The sequence below is a fragment of the Uloborus diversus genome, chromosome 8, assembly GCF_026930045.1.
Source record: "Uloborus diversus isolate 005 chromosome 8, Udiv.v.3.1, whole genome shotgun sequence".
Lineage (NCBI taxonomy): Eukaryota > Metazoa > Arthropoda > Arachnida > Araneae > Uloboridae > Uloborus > Uloborus diversus.
In genome coordinates, this window is record NC_072738.1 from 68,018,183 (window position 1) to 68,041,669 (window position 23,487).

General features: G+C 33.0%; 1 protein-coding gene across 1 annotated transcript in view; it reads right to left on the reverse strand.

Moving 5' to 3' along the window:
- The window catches only part of LOC129228224 (protein MON2 homolog), an 87,167-nt gene extending 67,500 nt beyond the window's left edge, over positions 1–19,667 (reverse strand). Inside the window, exons 1-3 of the mRNA XM_054862887.1 lie at positions 19,494–19,667; positions 9,725–9,841; positions 4,858–4,921 (exon numbers count right to left, since the gene is read on the reverse strand). Of these exons, the coding sequence (XP_054718862.1) occupies positions 4,858–4,921; positions 9,725–9,835 (175 nt within the window). The 5' untranslated portion in view covers positions 9,836–9,841; positions 19,494–19,667. The remainder of the gene's footprint in view (positions 1–4,857; positions 4,922–9,724; positions 9,842–19,493) is intronic.
- Positions 19,668–23,487: the final 3,820 nt, after the last annotated feature.

Below are 23,487 nucleotides of genomic sequence, written 5' to 3' on the forward strand. Positions count from 1 at the left end.
TTTAATTTCAAAAATAAATAATAGCTTGATATAAAAATAAAAGAATTTTTTAAGTATGAAAAAAAACGATCTTTGTGTCACCAGCAGTGGACAAGACGATGGCGAAAAACGAAGTTGAATTAGAATAACATACAATTTTAGCACATAATTAAAATCGTGAAGAAACAATGAGTAAGGATAAGGGCACTAAGTCCGTTTATTTTTATTATTATCTCCAAAGTAAATACACATGTCCATTAGGGTGGCCCTTAGCTATTGGGCATTTTTTAAAAGTTAAATTTTCATTGCTCCCACCCTCTTATCTTGTTCCAATGGACAAAAGAACAGCCTGTGCAAAATTTTCCTTCAATCGGACAATTTCTAGGGGTGCCTCAAACACTTTGAAGTTCTGTCAGTCCTAGAAATCTAGTAAAAAATTATCACATTTAAAATAGATGATATGGAAATAGGAGGGAAAACTTTCATTTGAGTAAAAAACTGGCTGACCGGAAGGAAACAAAGGGTAGTTGTAAGGGGAAATTATTCTAATTGGAGTGAGGTTTTAAGCGGGGTTCCTCAAGGATCAGTGTTAGGGCCTGTTTTGTTCATTGTTTTTATGAATGATATTTATAAAAATATTTCTGGGAACATGAATTGTTTTGCTGATGATGTCAAAGTTATGGGGAGTGTAGAAAATGAAGAACAAGCAAATCAGCTGCAAGAGGATCGAGATCATATTACAGAGTGGGCTGATAAATGGGGTATGGCTGTTAATGTTGGGAAATGTCAAGTGCTACATTTAGGGCATGGAAATAAGTGTACAAGTTATTATTCGCAAGGTTCAGTCATTAGTCAGGCAGAAAAAGTTACTGATCTGGGCGTCTTAATAAGTCAGGATTTAAAGTTCTGCCAACAGTGCAACATAGCTAGTAACAAAGCCATTAAGATGCTTGGGTTTATCAACAGATCTATTTCAAACAAATCTAAAGATGTTCTTCTGCCCTTATATAGAAGTTTGGTAAGACCTCATTTGGAGTATGCTGTTCAGTTTTGGTCTCTTTGTCTTAAGAAAGATATTAATGTATTGGAAAGGGTTCAAAGGCGGGCTACAAGGCTAATAAATGGACTTTCTCATTTAGACTATGATTCCAGGCTTAGAAGGCTAAAAATGTAGTCTTGAGCAAAGAAGAGACCGAGCGGACATGATTCAGTTGTTTAAATTTATTAAAATGAAAGATGTTATGGGGCGGAAGTTTAGCACTGAAAACAGGACAAGGGGTCATTGTTTTAAGCTATTTAAATCTTAGGCTAATATGGATATTAGGAAAAATTATTATTATAGCAGGGTAGTGGAACCTTGGAACAGCTTACCGGAAGATGTGATAATGAGCGAGGGAGTAGATAGTTTTAAGAGGGCCATTGATCTTCACTGGGGATTGTAAATTGACTAGGACCAGTCTAGCTGGGCTCAGAGCCTGTTGCTGGTCATCACTTTTGTATTTGTAAAATATCACATAACACTGATGCTGTCATACTAGTCATTTGATTCATACTTTAAATAACAATGTGCTTATACATTTTCTTCTAATCACCAAAACTGTTTCTTATTTTTTGAAGGAAAGTGAAAAACATTTTTAGAAAAAATTGTTTCCTATATAAGAAAAATATAAAAATATATAAAAAGACCAGCAAGACCATATTGGTAAATGAATTTAAATTCTGCCGGAATGATATGAATCTACAATTGGTTAATAGGTACCTAACATAACTATTTGCCTCTGTGCTAAAAACTGAGTCAACTAAACTCTGCAATAAGTCTTAAAAATTTTTATTTCAGATAGTATAGTAGCGGGAACTGGTATTTTAAGTTTTTCTTGGAGGGTTTTGAAAGTACGTGTTTATGGGAAAAAGGAAGTACTTGAAACAGGTACTATGTCTGATTTTAACCTGGGGGAAAAAAACAAGATTTATTTAGGTGTCAACCACTTATTGTGTCATTTAGTTTTTGTTTTCACATATGTTAAGATGCTAATCCACAGCGGCAGAACTCTAAAATATGATGTTTAATGAATGCAGAATTTAGTTCTGTTTTACGAATACACATCAAGTTTGATTAAAAAAAACAACATTAATAAGGCATAAAAAGTGGCAAATTATTACATACAAGTGTTTTAAGGTTACAAGGAAGCTCTTTTCAGTCTTGAAAACATCAGCTTAGTTGGAGGCTCATCCAACAAAAGCAAAAGGGTTTTGTCAGAAATGATTTGCAGTTTGTGTACATTAGTGATGTTCCGGATATCCGTATCCGTAGATATCCGAGGGAAAATAAAGATCCGTATCCGTTACTTTTCTGGCGGATCTTTTGACTGCTTTTGATAGTTCTTTTTTCATTCAAAAGGTGACTAGACCGAAAGTGTTCTTAGCTTGGCCTCATTTTTGTGAAACTTTAATTACTGGAGATATTAATAAAAACAGACTTTTTTAGTGTTTTTCAGAATTATAGTAGTAAAAACTTAAAAATTGAAAGAACGAAATTTTCTGCATTTGATATTTATTTGGAACTGTTAAGTTGTATACTGTTGGAGCTATAATTTTGTTCAGTAAATTTTAAATACAATTCAAAGACTTTATACGCGTGATTGATAGCGATTTTATAGTCGGAAGATAAATAGAAAAAGCTCAATGATTTAAAATTTCTATCCGCTGTCAGTTCATATTTGTTAACAAAGTGTTTTCTGACCCATGAAATCCATCTTAATATGAGGTCGGCCCTCTGAGACATGTTTTTTTTTTATATAAATTTTTAGTCTAATATTAGTTTTTGTTATTGATTTGGGGTTTCTGTTATTCTTTATTTTGGTTTTTCTCCGCACCCTTCAAAAAAAGTGAGACTAAATTCTCTATTTACTGTTTGTAAAAGTGTTTACGGCTCTGTTATTCAGTTGGGCGGAGAAAGTTCAGTGGAATGGGTCGGCGCTGCATTTGTGCTGAAATAAAATGCTAAAAATAATTTCTAGCCTGTGCAGTAGCAGCTTTACACTCTTGCTCCTGTATCCTACATCTACCGAGCAAGCTAGAAATAATTTTTGACATTCTATCCAAGCATTAATGCAGTGCTGACCTGTTCCTTCCAACTCTCACTCAATTTTAACTGAGATTTCATTAAAGAGTAAATTATAGTCTTGATTACATTTTCGTCGTAGATGACATTTTTTGAAGAAACAGTGTTATTATTCTGACGGGAATACCTTCCGTAACAAATTTTACACTTGGATAGTTGAATTGGGTTTTAAAAAAAAAAGTTTGAGATCCGTATCCGTATCCGCGGATCTTGACACAAATGATCCGGATCTGTATCCGTATCCACAGATCTACTTTTTTTAACGATCCGGCACATCACTAGTGTATATATTCTTTTTATCATTTTACTTTCAGCTAACGTATTGTTTTATTACTTAAATTAACATTTGTTGGCTTGTTAAAATGTATAGAGATCATTATTATCAAGGATATAAGAATATAGCACATGCTTTATAAAAGCCAAAAAAGGCTGTTTTTTTTAATAAAAGCCAGCCTTGGTTTTTTGCAGCCCTGGCATTTTCCATACTTTTTTACTTTTGTGGTAACTTCTCCCCTCTTCTTTAAAATCACAAATGTATTCCAACTTTACATTTCCTTACCTTATGCTCATATTTGTAACTCCCTCCTCCCCCCCCCCCACCCTAAAACAAAATCAGAACTACACCGCTGATACATATTTAAAAGCTTAGTAGTAGTTCATCTGAATCATATAACAATAACAGGAATGTGATGTTCACAAAACAGGATAAAATGGATAAAGCTGATTGTTTTGTTTAACAATTCTTTTTACAAGTAGCTTTAATTATTTTAATTGAAAACTAAACACAACAAAAGTTATTCTGAAAAGGATTATGAAAGTTGCATTAAGATAATTGTTTTAAAACATTAAAAAATTACAAAAATTTTATTTTCCATTTTTCCATTATTTAATATGAAGCCCAGTAGCTCAGTGGTAGCATTTTGTGCTTCCATAGTGCAGATTCAAGTACAATTCCTGCGTTGAACACAGTCCACTCAGTCATTGATCCCTTCAGTAGATTAGTAAAAATGACAACCAAGTGTGCTTGGGGACCAAACCTTGGAAGTTACAAGTTTGATTGACTACCTACTCGGGACATATTCCTTGATCCCAACCCAGAGCCCTTGGTTAAGAAAATTGAGATGGCACAATAGGTCTTCGACCCCATAGGCTGCTGCACCACTGGATTTGGGGTTGTTGGTTTTTTTTGGATTATTTAATATCGTATATTTTTTTCTCTTTAAACTAGATATGTAATTCAAGACGATCAAATGTAGAGTGTATGTATACTACAAGATTGATTTATAAAACAGTATAAACTATTATGTTAATAGGAAGTACAGAATTATAATGACATTTGCAGTTTTTCCAACTTTAAAATTTATTTTAAGAAACATTTAAGAACAATACCCAGGGCCTGATTTGGAAGTGTGGAGGCCCCGGAGCAACGAAGGAGTGGAGGCCCCTAATGAGGGTTCGAAAAGATCATCATATTTTTGAAAATATCTGATACTTTGATATATTTCCGAATATTTTGATAAATATGTATATATCCGATGTTTTTGACCCGTGAAAGTTAGGATATTTTGTAAAAAATTCATTGAGGGGGCCCCTTTGTTGCCTGCCCACCCCTAAATCCGGCCCCTGACAACACCACAAACAGTATACAATTGATGGTCATTTAACTCCACTTAACTACAAATTAATGCATTTGAAAATGATAAAAATGAAAGAAAAAACCAAAAAAAAAGTGGTTAAGCTTCACCAATGTTACATACCCAAACGTATATCTTCATGCTTTGTTGCTGCATCCTGCACCCTGCTAACACCAGATTCTGCAGCCTACAGATCAATAATAACTTGTGAGATGACTCCCATAAAAACAATCCACAAAAATATTAGTATTGAAAATAGAAATAATAAAAGATAAATGCTTTTTGCATTTTACATGAAAGATGCTCATTTCAAGCAAAATAAGCTACAATTATTAAAACATGTATTCATAGTTAAAGAAAAGTATTAGTATGAAAATCATCTTCACTCATGTAGTGACATGCATTACAACAAAAATGTCTGCCTACTATTTTGAACCAGTTTTAACTTCAGTTTTAAAAGGCTCAAACTTCTCTGAAAGTAAATATTTTTGCATACACATGACATTCACTAACTTTTTAATGTAAATTAAATGATTTATGAACATCAAAGCTTCAAAAAAAGGGGGGAGCATAGGCGGATTTATGGAGGGCAGAGGGGGGCAATGCCCCCCCCCCCAGTTTTGGGAGGATTTTATGTAGTAACAACACATCTTCCAAAAATTTAAAAAAAAAAAATCTTTTTTGAATAGTTTAGAAGGGCATGGGAGGATTATTAGGGGGGCATAGGGGGCAATGCCCCCCAGTTTTGGGACGACTTTATATAGTAACAACTAGTGATGTTCCGAATATCCGTATCCGTATCCGCGGATATCTGAGGAAAAATAAAGATCTGTATCCGTATCCGTAACTTTTTTGACGGATCTTAAACGGATCTTTTCTATTCTAAAAATTTTTAAATATTTGAATAAAAGACATAAATTCCATTTAAATTCGGTTTTATTGCCTATTTAAATTATAAGGTATCACTTCAGAAGCCAACGGGCCTCTGAGAGATTTTTTTTTTAATTTTTAGTTTAATATTAATTTTGTTATTGATATGGGGTTTCTGTTTTTCTTCATTCTGGTTTGTCCCGGCATCCTTCAAAAAAAGTGAGACAAAAGTCTCTATTTACTGTTTGTAAAGGTGTTCCCGGCTCTGTTATTTGGGTGGAATGGGTCAGCGCTGCATTTATCCTGAAATAAAATGCGAAAAATTATTTCTAGCCTATCCAGTAGCAGCTTTACATTCTTGCTCCTGTATCCTACATCTACCGAGCAAGATAGAAATAATTTTCACATTCTATTTAAGCATTAATGCTGCTCTGACCCGTTCCTTCCAACTCCCCATCAATTTTAACGGAGATTTCTTCAAAGAGTAAATCATAGTCTTTATTATATTTTCGCCGAAGATGACATTTTTTGAAGAAACAGTGTTATTATAGTGATGGGAATACCTTCCATAATAAATTGTACACTTGGATAGTTGAATTGGGCCAAAAACATTTTGAGATCTGTATCTGTATCCGTATATGCGGATCTTGACACTAATTATCCGTATCCGTATCCGCGGATCTACTTTTTTAACGATCCGGCACATCACTAGTAACAACACACCTTCCAAAATCATAAAACAAAAAATCAAGACTTCTTTTTTGAATAGTTTAATGAAAATGAAGAGAAAAGCGAATGTCCTTTTCTGATGGGAGAAAAGAAAAGAGGGGCGGGGGGGGGGGGACGAACATTAAATACAAATAGTACAGCTGTCACTGAGGTGCTGAAAATGTGTCTAAGTTCCTTATTTTGGACTGAAAACCATTTGGGCAAGTATATGAATGAAAATATAGGCTAAACGAGCTATACATTAAGCTGCAACACTTATAATAATTGACGATTATTTTAACAAATTAGAACCTAAAGCAAAGGGGACAAAACTCCCCCCCCCCCCATTCGCGATAACAGAGCGATCTACTTGATTTGTGTCCACATTTCAAGTATTATTTGTGCATAATATTTATGTTCTTAGTAGATTAATTGGCCTTTTGAGAAATTTCAAAAAACAGTTTTTCCCCCTTCTCTCTCTCTTTAAAGAGAGAGAAAAAAAATAAATACTACCGTACACTGAATAAATTTCAGTTATCTGAGTGTTCTGATTAAATGAATCTTTTTACTTAGAGGGAGAGTACAATTTTACTTACTTTATAAATACTGTTTAAATGGTAAGGTGTCATAATCATCTAAGTCTAAGTGAGTCAGTACTTGTCATTATTGAAATCTAAATAACTGAGTCATCAAAAGTTTTGGAAAAATTTGATGAAATTTTATAAAAGTCTATAAAAACTTAATAAAGATTGGTAAAAATCGTAAAAATCCTTTAACCATAAAAACTGACGAATTTTCGTAAAAATTACAAAAAATCAAGCAAAAATTTGCAGGTAAGAGCGAATTACAAACAGGGCCGAATTTGACTATAAGATAAACAAGCTATTGCTTAGGGCCCCTGCTTTGAAGTGGGTCCCTAACTCCCCAAAAAGTTTCATGATTCGTTCCTTAAAAAATGGAAATTGCTTGAAAAAACTAATTTCATTTTTAAGTACTTGAAAACCTTGAATATTTGGAAACATGTGGCTACAAACCTTAAATTTTAAAATTTCTAACAAATGGTAGAGGGGGAGGAATGCCAAAATATGTCAAATTCAGTTCCTTGCCACATCCTGTATTAAAAGTGTAAAAATCATGGTTCTCACGTTTGTAACATATTATTTGAAATAAATTTTTGTGACTCGCATGTTTCATTTATTGCTATTTATTCAATCCCCAATGCAGTATTTTGGAAATTCATTTGTATTGATTGCTTTTATCTTACTTCTTCTGCATATTGTCTATCTGTTTAGCACGGAAAAAAATACACACTACTTCTGTTTCTTTTCGTTTTCTGCCTCACTTGCAACTGAAGAAAAGTTGTCATGAGAAATCGATGGGTTTTTTTTCTTTTAAATTAAAAATAGCTTTTTCTCACAAAGTTAGAACAGGATTGTAAAAATTTACAATCAAGTACTAAAATATCAGAGACTGGAAAGCACAAATGAAGTGCGTTAAATAATTTTATTTATTCTAGAGTCCTTGAAAATAATTAGATACGTCTTTGAAAACCCTAAGCAATGTGGGCTCCAATTACTTCTACTGCCTATTGTTAATCTGTTTAGCCAGGAGAAAAAAAAAATGATACACTCCCTTTCTATTCCTTTTCGCTTTCTGCACTACTTATAATTAAAAAAAGGTTGTTGCAATGAGAAATCTATAGTTTATTTTTTCTATCAAACTTAAAATGGCTGTTTCTTACAAAGTTTGAACAATATTGTACAACTGTATAATCTAGTTATCAATTTCTATGTCTATTCAATTAACCTTTATAAGGCTTCAAAATGCAGAGTTTTAGCTCAATTTTACAAAATTTCCTCTGGGGGAGAAACCCCCAGCCTCCAAAAATTGGAGATATTCTATTTCCCACTTAAAAGGGAGCCCTGCGTCACTCTCTTGATATCAGCTCCCTTTCTTAAGGTCAATTCAAAAAGGACAGCGTAAAAACACACATTAATGAAAACGACACACAAAAAAGTAAAGCATGGACTTTTGCATCACAGGAAACAGACAAAAACATGGGAGTGGGGGCAGTAAAAATGTTGCTAAAAAAAAAAAATCCTGCCCCCCCAGGAACTCAGTCCTAAATCCGCCTATGGGGGGGAGGCAATATTTTGGATAAATTAGGAGATGATTAACTGAATGAATAATAGCCCTGTGCTATTTCAAATCCAATACAAACACTAATAATATTAAGAGAAACTAACTTTTTCTGTATGTAATGGATTTTTTTTTTCAATAATTATTATTATTATTCAGCATATTTTATTTTTAATGGCTTAATTTCTTTATTTAGCAAATTTTTCCTTCATTATTTCATTTTAATGTAACTTTAATTTGTTTAAAGGTAATTTAAAAACCAAAACAATCTATAACCTTGCAAAAAAGGTAGGTTCTAAGCAGCTTTAGTCAGACGTGGTAACAATATGTGGGGCAAAGTGAAGTAGTAGGGCAAAGTAGAATGGTAAAATATTTACTCAGCTTTTAGAGTCACCTATATGGTAATATTTTAACTATGTAGTAACACATGTAGTCTTCCAGTCATGAAAAAGTTGTTTTTGAAAGTCAAAGAATATGATAATAAAATCTATTTTCAAAAGATAATCACATTATAAATTTTTTTTGAAAGTAAAAAATTATTTTTTTATTACTAAATGATAAAGTTCTTGCTACTAACATTTTAAATATTAGTCAAGATCTACTAATATTGGGTACGGTATTTATTTCTTTAATAGTAAGCTTATTTGTGTATTTTAAAGGTTTTGAACAAATAATCAAGTGTATATGGGGTAAAGTGAGACAGTTAATTTCATTTAATTATTGAACCCTTCATCATATTTTATTTATTTATTATTTCATTTATTTTTTCATTTAATAATTCCCTTATTTATTCGCTCATTTATTTTTCTCATACATTAACTTATTTATTCATCAATTGTTTCATTTTCTTTTCATTTACTTATTTATTCTTTTTATTAATCATTCATTTGATCAAAAATATCTTTAGTAATCAAAGAAGATATTTCACTAGGAAAATATTCTATTTTTCACCTTGCCCCATGGAAGAAAAAAAAAATCTATCTTTTTTTGGAGCGTTAAACTTACAGCCAAAAACATAAAATAATGTTTCAAAACAAGTTTCATTTTAAAAACACATTGTCATTTCTTTATTTACCTTAATTTTTAGAACAAATTTCTAACTTTTACATTTTGAAAAAGTAAAGTTCTTTTAACTATTTCACTTTGTCCCACATTCCCCTACCTATATTGCAAAAGTCCCGATAATATTAAGAACTATTTTCTGCCCTTAAGTTAATGCATCAATACAAAATATAATTCTTGAAAAGACACTTACACAAAAAAATAAAATTACCTCTTTCAGATGTGGATACTTTTTTCTTGCTTCAATAGACAGAGACTTTAAATCATTTTGAATATTTTCTAATAGTTTTTTATCAAAAGCAGGTTTTTCTACAGCAGCCATAATTATCTAAATAATAAAAACAAACATGGAAACTACATTGAATTGATGATATAATGATTGAAAAAAAATTAAAGAGAGGTTTAAGACAAAGGTGGTTCAAAACAAACAAATCTAACAGTTATTATACATGAAATTGACCTTTGCTGTGATCAGGAGTGTGGAGTTGTGGATTCGGACTGATTTTGGAATAAAGGAGTCGAGTGTAGAAGGTTTAAATTCTAATAGTTCAAGTCGATCTGTTTCTCTCCAAGTCTGAAACTGTACCAGTACATGCAGAGTCAGACTGATTTTAGAGGAAAGGAGTTGAGGCTCTAAAACTCCTAGAGTCAGAGCCGGTCATTTTTCCTTCTGACTCTGTATTCCTGATTGTTATAAAAGAGGCAGAGCTGCCTTAAAGCACATGAATTTTCAAGGAAACATAGGCAGTATTTACAGCCCACGGCCGGATTTGGAAGTGTGGAGGCCCCAGGGCAACAAAGGAGTGAGGCCCCTAATCAAGGTTCAAAAAGATCATCATATTTTCAAAAATATCCGATACTTTGATATATATCCAAATATTTTGATATATATGTATATATCGAATATTTTCGACCCATGAAAAATAGCATATTTCGTAAAAATTTTACTGTGGGGGCCCTTTTGTTGTGGAGGCCGCGGGGCAGTAGAACCGCCCGCCTTTCCCTAAATCCGGCCCTGTTACAGCCCATGTTTTGATTACAGTAAATGTGCACATTTCCTAAGTGCACATACAGCCCTAAATGTGCACATGAGCATGTTATCTCCAGTGATGTATAACTATTCTCTAGTTATATATCTTCTTTTTAAAATATAAACAAACAAAATAATTGTACTCACCGTCAGACAGATTTTTGCTCATTTCCAAGAAGAGAACTTTCTTCTTTTTTTAAATACCCTAACATGATGAGTTAAATTAAAAGTACTTAATACTCCTTTGTGCAGACTAAGAGTGCTTGTATACCAGCTTATAGTTGCAAAAAGTGTACAAGAACAAAAAAGAAAAAAAGACCACTGTCTAATATTCAGCTTTATCTTTCTTGTGCTTCTGAGGAAGAAAAAGTTGTCATATTTGGCAACTTGCAAAAAATTTTTTGAAAGTTGGCCCTATGCACATTGTAAATGAATTTGGTTGATCAGAGGCGGCGATTGAGACTAAATATTGAGGTTGGGGGGGAGTGCAAAAAAAACGACAATTAAAAGCCATAGGATTTTGAGCAGCAGCAAAAAAGAAAAGAAAAAAGAAGGGGAGGGGAAAAAGGTGGGGGGGAGGGGCGAGATTTAAAAAAATGATAAAATTTTGCTAAGGCTGGTTTTTAGAGCATGTGAGAGGAAACTGATGCAAATTTAGCAACTTAACTGACGTTTTTCTAATGATTTTGATGAATTATGTACACAATAACTTTCCTCAAAGAAACTGCTATGCAAAGACAGAATCTTCAGTTTGCTTTTTGCATTGTCTTAAATTTGTTATTAGAAATGATAGGTTTTAATTCGAATTTTACTAGCCATTTAATCTGATTATCTGAAGTGATTGATGCCGGACCATCTTTGGTAAATAGAAATTTCTGGATAAACTTTAAAGGGGAAGATGTTTTTAAGTCAAAAAATTATTTTTTAAGCTAACTTAAATTTTCTATTAGTTTAATTAAAAAAGGCAACATTTTTTGCTTCAAAAATCACATATCTTCTTAAGCAAAAAATTTTTGATCATTTCCCGTTTAAATAATTGCATTTAATTAATTAAATATATAATCAATCATGTATGGCACTTTTTTTTTAATGGCCCTAATATTAATGTACTAAATGACATGCCTTACATTGTTCTTTTATTTTGCCATGAAAGTGTTTTTTTTTTTTTTTTTTTTTTTTTTTTTTTTTTTTTTGTGGGATCAGGGATCTGTCCAGGATTTTTCGCAGGGTCCGTTTTTTGTGAAAAATAAAATAATTTTGTGAAAAATCAAATAATTTCGCAAAAAAAAAAAAATTGTTAAATCGAAATTTTAGAATTTAGAGCGAGCACAAACTGCATCATTTAAACTTAAAGTAGAGTGTTTTCCTCTTCTATGTTGAGAATATCATTCTGGTGTGTTTTTCTAGTATTTGGCGGGGGGGCGGGAGGCATCGCTCCCTCAAGTAGCAATATTTATCTCCATTCAACATTATGTTAAATTATACTAGAAATATTTCTGTACAGCATTTAAAATAATTGTAACAAAAAAATAATAAATAAATAAAATTCAGACGAGGGTTCAGCATTTAACTTTTTGACCCAAGACACTCTTAAAAAGCACAGAATTTCCTTTAAAACTTATAAATTCCGTCATTTTAACAAAAATAAAAAGAGATTTTATTTGTTTACTTCTTAACAATGTGTATTAAACATCAAAAATTCAAAAAATCGGATTCCCATAGCGGATGCAAAGAGATCGCAATTCTCAAAGTGAAGGCATCAAAGGTATAAAAACGGCTTGTAAAAGAAAAATTTTTGATTAAATTATTTTTAAATTGCATTTTAGAGTCCTATGATAAACATATCATTAATATCTGTGGACACAGTTGAAGCAAAAATAAAATTAAACCATCGATTCAGCATTTTAATTTTTGACTTGAAAATGGAATTTTGCTTTAAAAACTTGAAATGCATGTTCTAACAAAAATAGAGACTTTTCATTTATTTGCATCCTAATAAAGCGAAGTTAGCTTGAAAAAAGAACAAAATATGATTCTTATATTGGATGTTAAGATTGTATTTTTCAAAATGTAGACATCTAAAGAAAAAAAACGGCAAGTAAAACAGTTTATTTAAAGTCAATCATCCTTGTTAGCATTGAAAAATCAAACCGATATAATTTTCTCCCAAAATAACAGTTAAACATTGTACAGCACCATAAAATCGCAAATATTGACTAGCTGGTAAAATGATGAGAATAATTTCTAATCAAGTCATTATAAAGGATTAACGGCAGATGCTAAATGGCGATTAATTTTGAAGTTGGTAACCCTATCTGAAGCGATCATATTTTTTCCCCACCCTTACTATCTCTTTGAAGTTCTAAGTTCATTTCGTTGATATATATTATTATAGTTTATTAAATCATCAGCAGGGAGAAAAGTGCTTACCAATGCCTTTTCAGAAAAGTTTACAACAACACCGCTGCTAATTAGCTGTGATAAAACAAACATAATTATTTAAAACCAAACTTATTTTCAGCTGTTAATTTCTTTCCAAGAAACAAACAACAAGCATTATATTTATTTGGCAGTAGCAATTTATCGCTTGCAAGACTGTGGATTTTTTTTTCTTTGCAAAATTAGCAGATTTTGTATAGCTGATCCCTCTAATTTGACTTCAAAAAGGTTTCAAAAATTATCTGTTTAATATGCCTTATTTTGCTTTCAGATTTGCTCTTTCAATAAACAATTTGTGAAAGATCAGTTCTTGTTTATCAGAATTTTGTGAAGGGTTCGTTTTGGTTGATCGGGATTTTGTGAAAGGTCCGCTTTGTTTGATCGGGATTTTGTGAAAGGTCCGTTTTGGTTAATCGAATTTTTGTGAAGGGTCCGTTAACGAACCCAAATATCCTCTGGCCAGACCTCTGGGGATACAATACTGGAAATTTTTCAAATGTGAAACTGGATACATACTGCAATTTGGGATCAGTCAATACCCCATAAAATAATAGGGAAGTTGGGGTTTGTTAGACTGACCTTGATAATTTATGTTTTTTTAAATTTAAGACCGACAAAAAGCAGCGCCTATAGTTCTACAATTAATATAATGAGATCATCTGGTACAGATACTGAACAAATTTCAACAAAGCAACTTTATTTTTTTTAAATGGTTTTCATGAAGAATGAAGCAATAAATTGAATTCCTCTCCAAAATAAGTTCCTTTAGTTCCTACGTATTTGCAGTTCATATTTTGTAGTGATGAAAAATATCAGGACAACATTTTTAAACCAAGAACCTGGGTTATGTTGGTTCACTTTTAGAAAACCCACAAAAAAACTTTTTAAACGATTACGAAAGCAATGCTCAAGCATTAGTAAGAGTGAAGTTGATAAAAACCCAAATCGTGCTGATTCTTGAAAACGTAACAGGTCTGGCATAAATAGCACAAAAGTAGATGTTGATCAGTTTCAATTATATTGATCTTTAAACTTTGGTTTTTAATTTTAATCACAAAATAACATTTGTTTGTAGCAAATGTTGGATAATATTTATCATTAAAATTGTAACAGAAGTTGTTTTTGTAATGTGGATCAAGGGACCCCAGGACCGGGGTCACTTCACAAAGTTCTGTTAAAATATTAATGTTAAAAAAGTTAATGAATTGAACATTTTCTGGAATGATGAGAAACTATTAATGAAACTCATAATAGAAAATAAAACAACTAATTGAATTTTATGATAAGATTTTTAAAAAAAAGTAGAGAAGCAGAAAGATGTGCCCCGCCTCCCTCTATACACTTTTGCAGTCAAAATTCTTCAAAAAGTCAAAGTTTTTTTAAAGTATAAGTTGTAATTCCTTTTAAAGGGCTTACTTTTGGTTATTTTTTCCTTGGCAGGCTCTTCAAGTATTTTGGTAATGAAAGCGCTGTGTTGAAACAGTTGTCAAATGTCGAGTCTGTAACGTTTTGTAGAGTCCGTGACCAAATTTAGGAAATTAATTTTTAAAATATTGCATTAAAGTAATCATGAAACTTATTTTAGAATATTGTAACACTATAGGTGAGATTAGAAAATATTCAATTTAGTGACATAAAATTCATAAAAAAAATTTTAACAAAACTTTTCTTTTAATTATTGTTTCAGACTCTACAATTATCATTTTCACAACTTATAATTTTTTAACGAACACACTTTTTAACTGAAATTATTATCTGTATTAGAGAGGATACTTTACTTTTGTCCCAAGCAGCAATTTTGGCTTGAAATTCAGTTTAAGTCACTATTGAAGAAAAATTCAATGTAGAGTCCGCAACGGTAAAAGTTGTGTTTTTGATGTTTCGAGTGTGATTACGTGCAAACTATTAATTAAATAAGGAAAAAAATATGACATTCATGTCCTTTGGAATGTGCTTTTTCAATATATATAAAATTTTTAACCTTTTAACAAATTTTGTTACGGACATCCTTATATCACCAATATTGTGAAATGCCCCTAATATCTAAACAATGAATACATAAACTAAAAGTTACTGCTTGTGCTAAATATTGTTTCGTAAACAGATATATACAAAATAAAACAAATAATTATGATCTGTAAGTTTTCATACTTCTGCTTTTTTTTATAGTTTCTAGTTTTGGTGGTACAGATGTGATATACCCCCCCCCCCCCCCCCCCTTGGCGAGGATAGAATTTTTAGCTCATTTCGAAAATCGCCAACGTCGGCGATAAAACTTTTTCCGGTAGCTCTAGTAACCCTGCAGAATATACCTGGGAAGTACAGATGTGAACTAATTCTTTTCGCACGTGTGTCCGTGGAGGTAGGTGCACATATGTTCTGCTCTTAGGGTGGTGTTGTTTCATGCAATATACCTTACAGGAATGCTTATTTTGTGTTAGTTTAAATTCAGTAGTTGTGTTTTGAAGTAAAAACATTAGAAAATGCCAGTTTCTTCAAACTTGAAGGTTAATTAAAAGTTAACTCCAACGTGGTGTGTATCTGTAACGTGCCATTGTCAGATGATGTATTGTTTTAGACTGAGTGTGAATATTTATACCATATAAAAAGGTAAGTTCTTTATTTTAGAATTCCAAAAAAACCTCTCACTTCCAAAATTCTTTGTTTTTACAAATCCTTGAGGGGTTCTTGTAGTATACATAACTGTGACCATTCTCCGACTGTAATGTATATTAACAGTCGGAGGGATAACGGACCGAGCGGAGCGAGGTCCTGGCGAGCCAGAGGTCTCATAGTACATTCGTAATGAGACCGAGGCAGGGGCGGCGAGCCGAGGTCTCATTACGAAAGTACTATGAGACCGAGGGCTCATATCCCGGAGAAATGATGAAAAAAAAAATTAATGCATTAATTTCAACTTGTAATTAATACAATAATTTATTTCATTGTATTTTAATATGTTTACAAAAAACCCGCGCCCTGTACATTTTTGAAGCATAAATTCGTGATGTTTTTTGTTGTGCTTTTATGTTGTTTTTATATATATTGTGTTCTGAAGTGCTTTGATCATGTTTTTTTATCTGATTTTTTCCTGTCGGCGCTAAAAAAGCATCGCTAAGAACGATGTATGACATATGTCGTCATACATCGTTTTCTTGGCGACGCTTTCTTGGCGCCAACAGGAAAAAGTCGCCAAGAGTGGGGTATATCACATCAGTTCCGCTTTGGTTCCTAAATTGAAAAAGAGTAATAAACAAATGAACCATAAAAAGTGGCGGGGAGGGGCAACTGCCCCTTGAATTGTCGCCAATGTGGTTGATGCATCAAGCGCTTTAGAAGGCATATATTGTCCTCTTTTTTAATGTTACAGTCGGACCTCAATTTAACAAATTTCGCGATTTAGAGAATTTTTCTTTTCCCCCCGATTAAAAAGAAGGCAAAAACCCCTATTTACCGAGTAATAAACCCTGAATTAACAAATTATTCTAGCAGTCCCCAATTTTTTTTTTTTTTTTTTTGTTAATTTGAGTTAGGAAATATTGGATTGTTATCCAAATGTTATATCCATATCCTCTGAAGCAGAAAAAACTTGTCTTGGAATCAACAATTTGTGACAGGCAAGGGAGCAACCAACAAATATTGATTCTGATGCGGAAAGTAATAATGAAACTCCCATTAAAACTTGCTTTTTCAAATGCTTTACATGGCCAGGAAACTGTAAAAACATATCTCATGCAGCAGGCTGCAAATGACACAGTATCTTCTTCTTTCAACAAAGTTGAAAGTGAAATATTTCAAGTCAAGTATCAAGGAAATTGTCAAACATCTATTACTCATAAGTTTAAAATTCCAAGTTAACTAATAAGTGGTGAAATGATGAATAAAAAATGTACACTTTCTAATTATGGATATTTTTTCACACCCTGATATTACAAATGTACCTGATTTAATGTATAAAAGTTTTGGTCCCAATGAATTCGTTAAATCGGAGTTCGACTGTATAATTTTTATGCATAAAAGTCATTAAAACATTTTTTTAAGAAGCATCATGAGCCAAAGAAGATAGACTCTCACTCCAACCATGCTCTCAATCGATAAAAAACATGAAAAATGACATTTAAATGTTATTGATTTGTTCACCTCAAAAAATAATTTAAAATCTTTTTTTTTTAAATATTTAAAAAACAACTTGTAAAATACATTGTATATACATAATAAATGTTCAAATGCTTTGTGAGCCTACATTTAAATAACTCACAAGACACCACTAATTTACACATCACATCCGGTAGCAGAAACTGCGAGACGCGAGACGGGCGTCGCAGATTTTTCAGAGGTCTGCAGATAATTTTACCAAAGAACAAAAAGAAAAAATAAATAAATAAAAGAAAAAAAAAGAAAAACAACTTGGCAAAGATCGCTTGGAGATCGTCTTTTGACCGGAAAGGCGATGGATGCTTCAGCATTTCAGATAGAAACATAGTCGCCATATTTGGTCATTCACAAGATGGAAGTCAACAAGATGCTTAAGTGCCTAAGTTTTGAAAAACAAAGCAGAATCGGATGTTTCATTTACTAAAAACTAATGAAAAGAATTAAAAATGTGCATCAAATCGTGTTTTGTTTAATTTTTTATAATAATTTTCTTGAGAAATGAAAAATTTTATATTTAAAGTTTCACTATCCTCATTGCTACGGGCCCAAAAGCGCTAAAAACTTTTCAACTAAAGTATAGTCTCATTAGGGTTTTTATTCTTAATTATTTTTTGCAACAAATTCAGAAATTTTTGGCGCAGTCGCCATATTTGGTCATTCCGAAGGTGTTGCTACAAAAAACTCTTGAATTGCCTACGTTTTCATAAACAGAATTGGATGTTTATTGCAATGCAAACTATTGAAAATTATGCAAAATGTGCCATTTTTTCCCGATAATTCTTAATTATTGTCTTGAAAATGCAAAATTTTATCTTTAGAATATTATCTTATCTTCATTGCTTTAGAGGCTAACGTGCTAAAAATTGAGTATTTCATCTAAATTGTAGTTTTTTAAGGATTTTGATGTAACAAATTCAAAAATCTATTTATAAGCATGAATTGTAGACGCCATGTTTGGTCGTACGCAAAATGGCAATAGACAAGCCTAATACTTGCTTAAGTTTCCAACAGAATTGGATCTTCACCTCAATACAAACTACTGAAGATAACATAAAATGTACAATAAATCATGTTTTTTTTTTTTTTTTAAATTCGTTTCATGAAACATGTGATTGTTATCTGAACAATTGTATTTGATCCTCATTGCTTTGGAAGCTTTGCTATAAACTAAAACATTCCTCTAAAATGCAGTTTCCTGCCAACTTCTCATTTACTAATTTATTTATTTATTCATTTAAAAAAATTAAAATTTATTTTAACTTAAATTTTCCATATTTAAATAAATATGTTTTGAATAATTGTTTTTCATAGTGCGCAGAGTTCTATTTATTTTCGTGAAAGTAGTGAAAATTGCTATCCCCCCCCCCCCCCCCATTTTTTATACTTTGAAACTCAGCGACAGTGGTGGCTACTAAGTTTTTCAGGTCTAGTGGCCACTGGCCAGTTGAATAATTTTTGAGACTTGACCTTTACCAGGGACTTGCGTATTTTATGAAAACTGAGAATAAAACTAATAATAACGCAGCGGATTATTTTCAACTGCTCAAAATAGTGTCGCAGACTGGCTAAAAAGTTTCTTCTACTGGGACATCACACCCGAGGATCCCCTGTTCCTATCACAGTAGTGACTTGCCCAGATTAGGGACCCTCCGGAAGTACTAATTTACACAGCAAAGATAAGACTGGCAGGTCAATATTGTTAGTTTGTGATTAATTATATGTAAATAATATAATAACAATCAACAAGAACATTGTGAGCATGACAGATCAAAATAAAATCCTTACAGATCAAAATATAAAAATATTCATCATGACCAATTGTCAACTTGGAGAATCATTATATTTCGATTGTGTGGCTTGTAAACTATTATAGTGTAAGCATACTATATATATATATATATATATATCCCAATTGTCAGTGTTTTACGGGTGGGTGTCTCCATGCGTAATATCAGTGTACCACTTGCTATGGTTCTCAAAAACCTTTTTAATGAGGGTCAGCAAAGAGCCTCGATTTTTGTTTACCTAATTTTATAGAATTTCAGGATAAATACCAAGAAAACATCAATTAATTTTTTTTTTTTTATCATTTCATAGCGCTTTGACTGCTTTTACTGTAGAGTACAATGTAAAATAACGATTTTAAAAAAATATCAACACATTTTTTCACAAACGTAGTCATTTTATCATTTGAAAAGATATAGCAAAACATAAAATTGGAAAAGTCACATAAAATTCGAAACATTGTCGTCAAACTTTGACAGGATGTCCCACAAAACAAGAAAAAAAAAGACATTCAGATACCTGAATAAGATGAAGCACTAAATACAATAACATAACGCCGGATTACACATACCTTAAACACAATAGATGTTCAGGCCGAAAAGAAAAAAAAAGTCCAGCCCATAAAATGAAAAACGAGTTCCCAGGAAATCTGTCATCACGGGTGATCCGCATAAAACAAATAATTCAGTTGATGCAAATATTCAAATCAAAATTTATTTCCACAAATTACTAAATTTCTTAATTCAACAAATTCGTTTAATCATCAGTCAAAAGCTAAATATAAATAATAAAAAGAAACTTATCCAACATCAGGGACTAGACATACATCAATACAAATGCATTAAAATCATCAACGTAGTATTACATTACATTAGACCCTTAGGCATAGAAAAGTATTGAGAGGTCTAGCAACATAAGTCTTCCTTGAAGCACCCATACGGTGTGTTCGAATAGAGCAGCCGATTGAGATCAAGTTGCGACATCTCAACGCTTACGTTTGACGAGCTCAACCGGTAAGACCAGTTAATTGTCACGTGACAACTAGTGACGTCAGCTAATGCTAAAACTTTGGAGCGGACGTCATTATTTTAACCGATAAGCAGAGCTACCGGTCGCTCATCGAACGCAACCCATTCATTTCAGCGGGAATATCGTCTTTCGTCTTGCTACATCTCAACTTTTCTGATTAGCGGGAATCTTGTACTTTCCAGTTTCGGTTCTCTTTGTTTCCTGTTCTTCTGCTAGTAAAAGCGAACTTTGTGCTCAAGACTTAAAACATATTTATGGCTGGAAAATCTACTAAAACTAAACCCAAGAGCGTAAAATCGACGAAAGCTGAACCCAAGAGCGTAAAATCTACTAAAACTAAACTCAAATGCGGAAAATCGATTAAAGTTAAACCCACATGCGGACTGTGTGGTAAAAGCTCTGGCAGGAAAAATGTAATGATTAAAACAGAATGTTGTGATAATTGGATTTGTAATGATGAACGCCATTATGTACCTTTTTCATACTTTTCGAGCTGTCGCCGAAATCATCGCCGCTATACGCTATGTGCTTTTCACTTCACCGAAAGTCACCAAGGAGACTGGAAAACATGTGAGACCTGCAAAGCCGAATTCTCTCTTTTTCAATACCTTGATTTTGGAACTAATCCATTATTTAACTTCAATGTAGAAAGAAATTCTGTGTCATGTGTTAACTGTGGTAATACTGCACATACAGTAGGTACTTTTCCTCTGCAAATTTTAAATTGTTCAAGCTCATCCTATTATTGTTATAAGGAAGAATGTCAAAAAGCGAGGCCTACTGTGTAGTTTAGCTTATCTTTTGGACTGCTAGAGACAAGATACAGTGCCTTGTTAATTGTGACATTTCCGTTTTTATCTTATATCTTGTACTCTAAACATAAAAGCTGTGTTGAAACATGTCAAAATTAGAAATCTTCTCCTCATGCTTGTTTTAAATCTGTAGCTTCTTTCAATAAATTTACAGAATCATACATTTATGCTATAATCAGTGATGTGAAAATAAGGTTTTGTAGTACTTGTGTTTACTGTGGGCATGTACAATAGGGTGGTCCAAAATTTCGAAGGTGAAAATTTTTTGATTCCTACCCTCCCATAGACCCCGAAGAGTTCCTATTTTTAGAGCTCTCTCCTTTTTTTCCTACTTTTTCTTTCTTTAGTATAGAACTCCTAATTGTGCATTGATTCTTATTTTTATAATGCTGCACCGATAATTTTCTGCATGTTTCAATTTTGAAAAGCAAAAGAAACGAGCAGATCATGAACTTTTCATTGACTGACTACAGTAATTTCTGGAATAGAAGGAACGCTGCAGCGTCAGCGTGTTTAAAAGTGACTTTTTTACTGTTGCTGCGTTTATGATCGACTCTTCTTTTTATCACCCCGACATCGGTCCTACTGTTTTAACGAAACAATAAAGAAATGGATACCGGCACATTCTGATGCAATTATACATTACTTACCCGTCAATTAGAAGCTTTAATTAAAGTAAACGGTCGACTGTTCAAAGAATGCGGGAAAAGCCGACTATCCTATTCACCAATTTTTCGTAAAGATGATCACAAGGGAAATGGAGCTCTATTTAAACAGAAAGGCAATGTAAAATCTTAAAAGGAATGTAAGGAAGCAAAAAATGAAAAACCTGTACACTGTACATATTTTTTTGATGTTAGTACAAAATAAAAGCGACATATAACAGAAATTCGCAAAAACGGAACACTTCAAAAATATCATACATAAATATGATTATTGTTCATTCTAAATAGGAAACATGATTATAAAATTTCAGTTTCTTTCCTTGCAAAGAGTGTATACGCAAAGTTAAAAAAAAAAAAAAACTTGGCAAAATCTAGATGGGCAAAATGTTCCCGATTTTTGGAGAAAAATCGGATATTAATTTAAATGTGAGATTCCGTTTTTATTTTTTCACATTTTTAAGTTGGGAGGGGTGAAGAGCCACAAGCAAATATGTTCTGTATTTCTTTTTCCTTTTAATGGGTATTTTCTAATCTGATATATCATCAATATCGAGGAGTTCCCCCCCCCCCCGCCCCCCACTCTCAATTTCGTGAACAATATCCGGATGAATATTTTTGTTGTATGGTGAGGACTGAGTAAAAATTTTGGCAGTGGTTGCAGACCCGACCGCCGGAAATGTAATGAAGCACCGACCACCTTCTGCGCATGCGCAGAGTAGAATTTACTGCCTTGGGGTCGGGAATGTTTTATGAACCCGACCAAGTGGGCGTTACGATGGGCGGGATCTAATTTCAACAGCCGTGCGGTCGGACGAATTATGTATGGCCGACCACACAAATTAAGATATTTTCCCAATGAAATTCTAAGCGGTCGGAAGAATTATGTATGGCCGACCACACAAATTAAGATACTTTCCCAATGACATTCTAAGCGGTCGGACGAGTAATATATGGTCGACTAAGCAAGTTAAGATATATACGCCGAGCGAAATGATAGTTCTGGAAATAATATAGATATTAAAACGGCATACACGATCTGTAATTATGCTTTAATCATAATTCAATTATTCGCTGCGATACATCGACCACCTCCGACCCATGCCCTCGGGTGCCGCTGCTTTGGGTCGGACATGATTTAAATAGACCTTATGAAATTCTATGGAGGTTGGATGTATAATATGAGACTTAATATGAATTTCCAGTGAAATACTATGTTTAGAAATAATTTAATAAGAATTTAGGTAGATTTACGGCGACTATCCGACGTCACCGCCGGTCGTATAATACGGCAGGAATTCTTTTCCGAAGTCGGACTCATGCCGTCTAGAGCGAAATTCTAGGGAGGTCGGAAATGGTATTTTAGGTCGGGACAAGCATTTTAGCAACACGATTTGGATAGCGATTTCTAGCTACTTCCAAACTTCTGCAATCTGCGATGAAAAAATCCGAATAACTTTTCATTTTGAACTCTTTTAAACAGTTTTCGAATTCAATGCACGATTTGAAACTCGCACCGCGTTCCATGACGGTAGCCATTTTTACATGAACCAAGCACGCACGCACGTGGTCGGAAGTGGTTGGAACCGCCGCGCGAAGCAAAGGAGGCGTGTCAATCCGTTGAAAGTGTCAGATTTGCGCATGAGCAAGTTTCTAGGTCGGATGCTGAATCCAGCTCCGATGGTCGGGTGCTGCAACCACTGCGAAAAATTTTATGCTTACCATGCATGGATTTTTCCTTTTTTTTCCCGTGACAAAAATTTGGAAGAAGGAGGTAAAAAATCATCAAACCAATAAAACAATATTCGTTTTTACTGCTTGATTAAAATTAAAACATGCCAGTCATTTTGATTTTTTCCCCGGGATTGGCTAGCAAAGAATGTACAGTGGCTCCCAAATGTGTTCGTACACTGAAATTTTTTAGTAAAACCAAAATAACGCAAAACTGAATTCGAATATGAAGTCCAATATTTTTTCACATCATCCCTATGCCATTCTAAATAAAACCCTGTAGTTTTTTCAAAATATTGACGACTCTTCTTTTTTAAATGGGTCAAAAAAC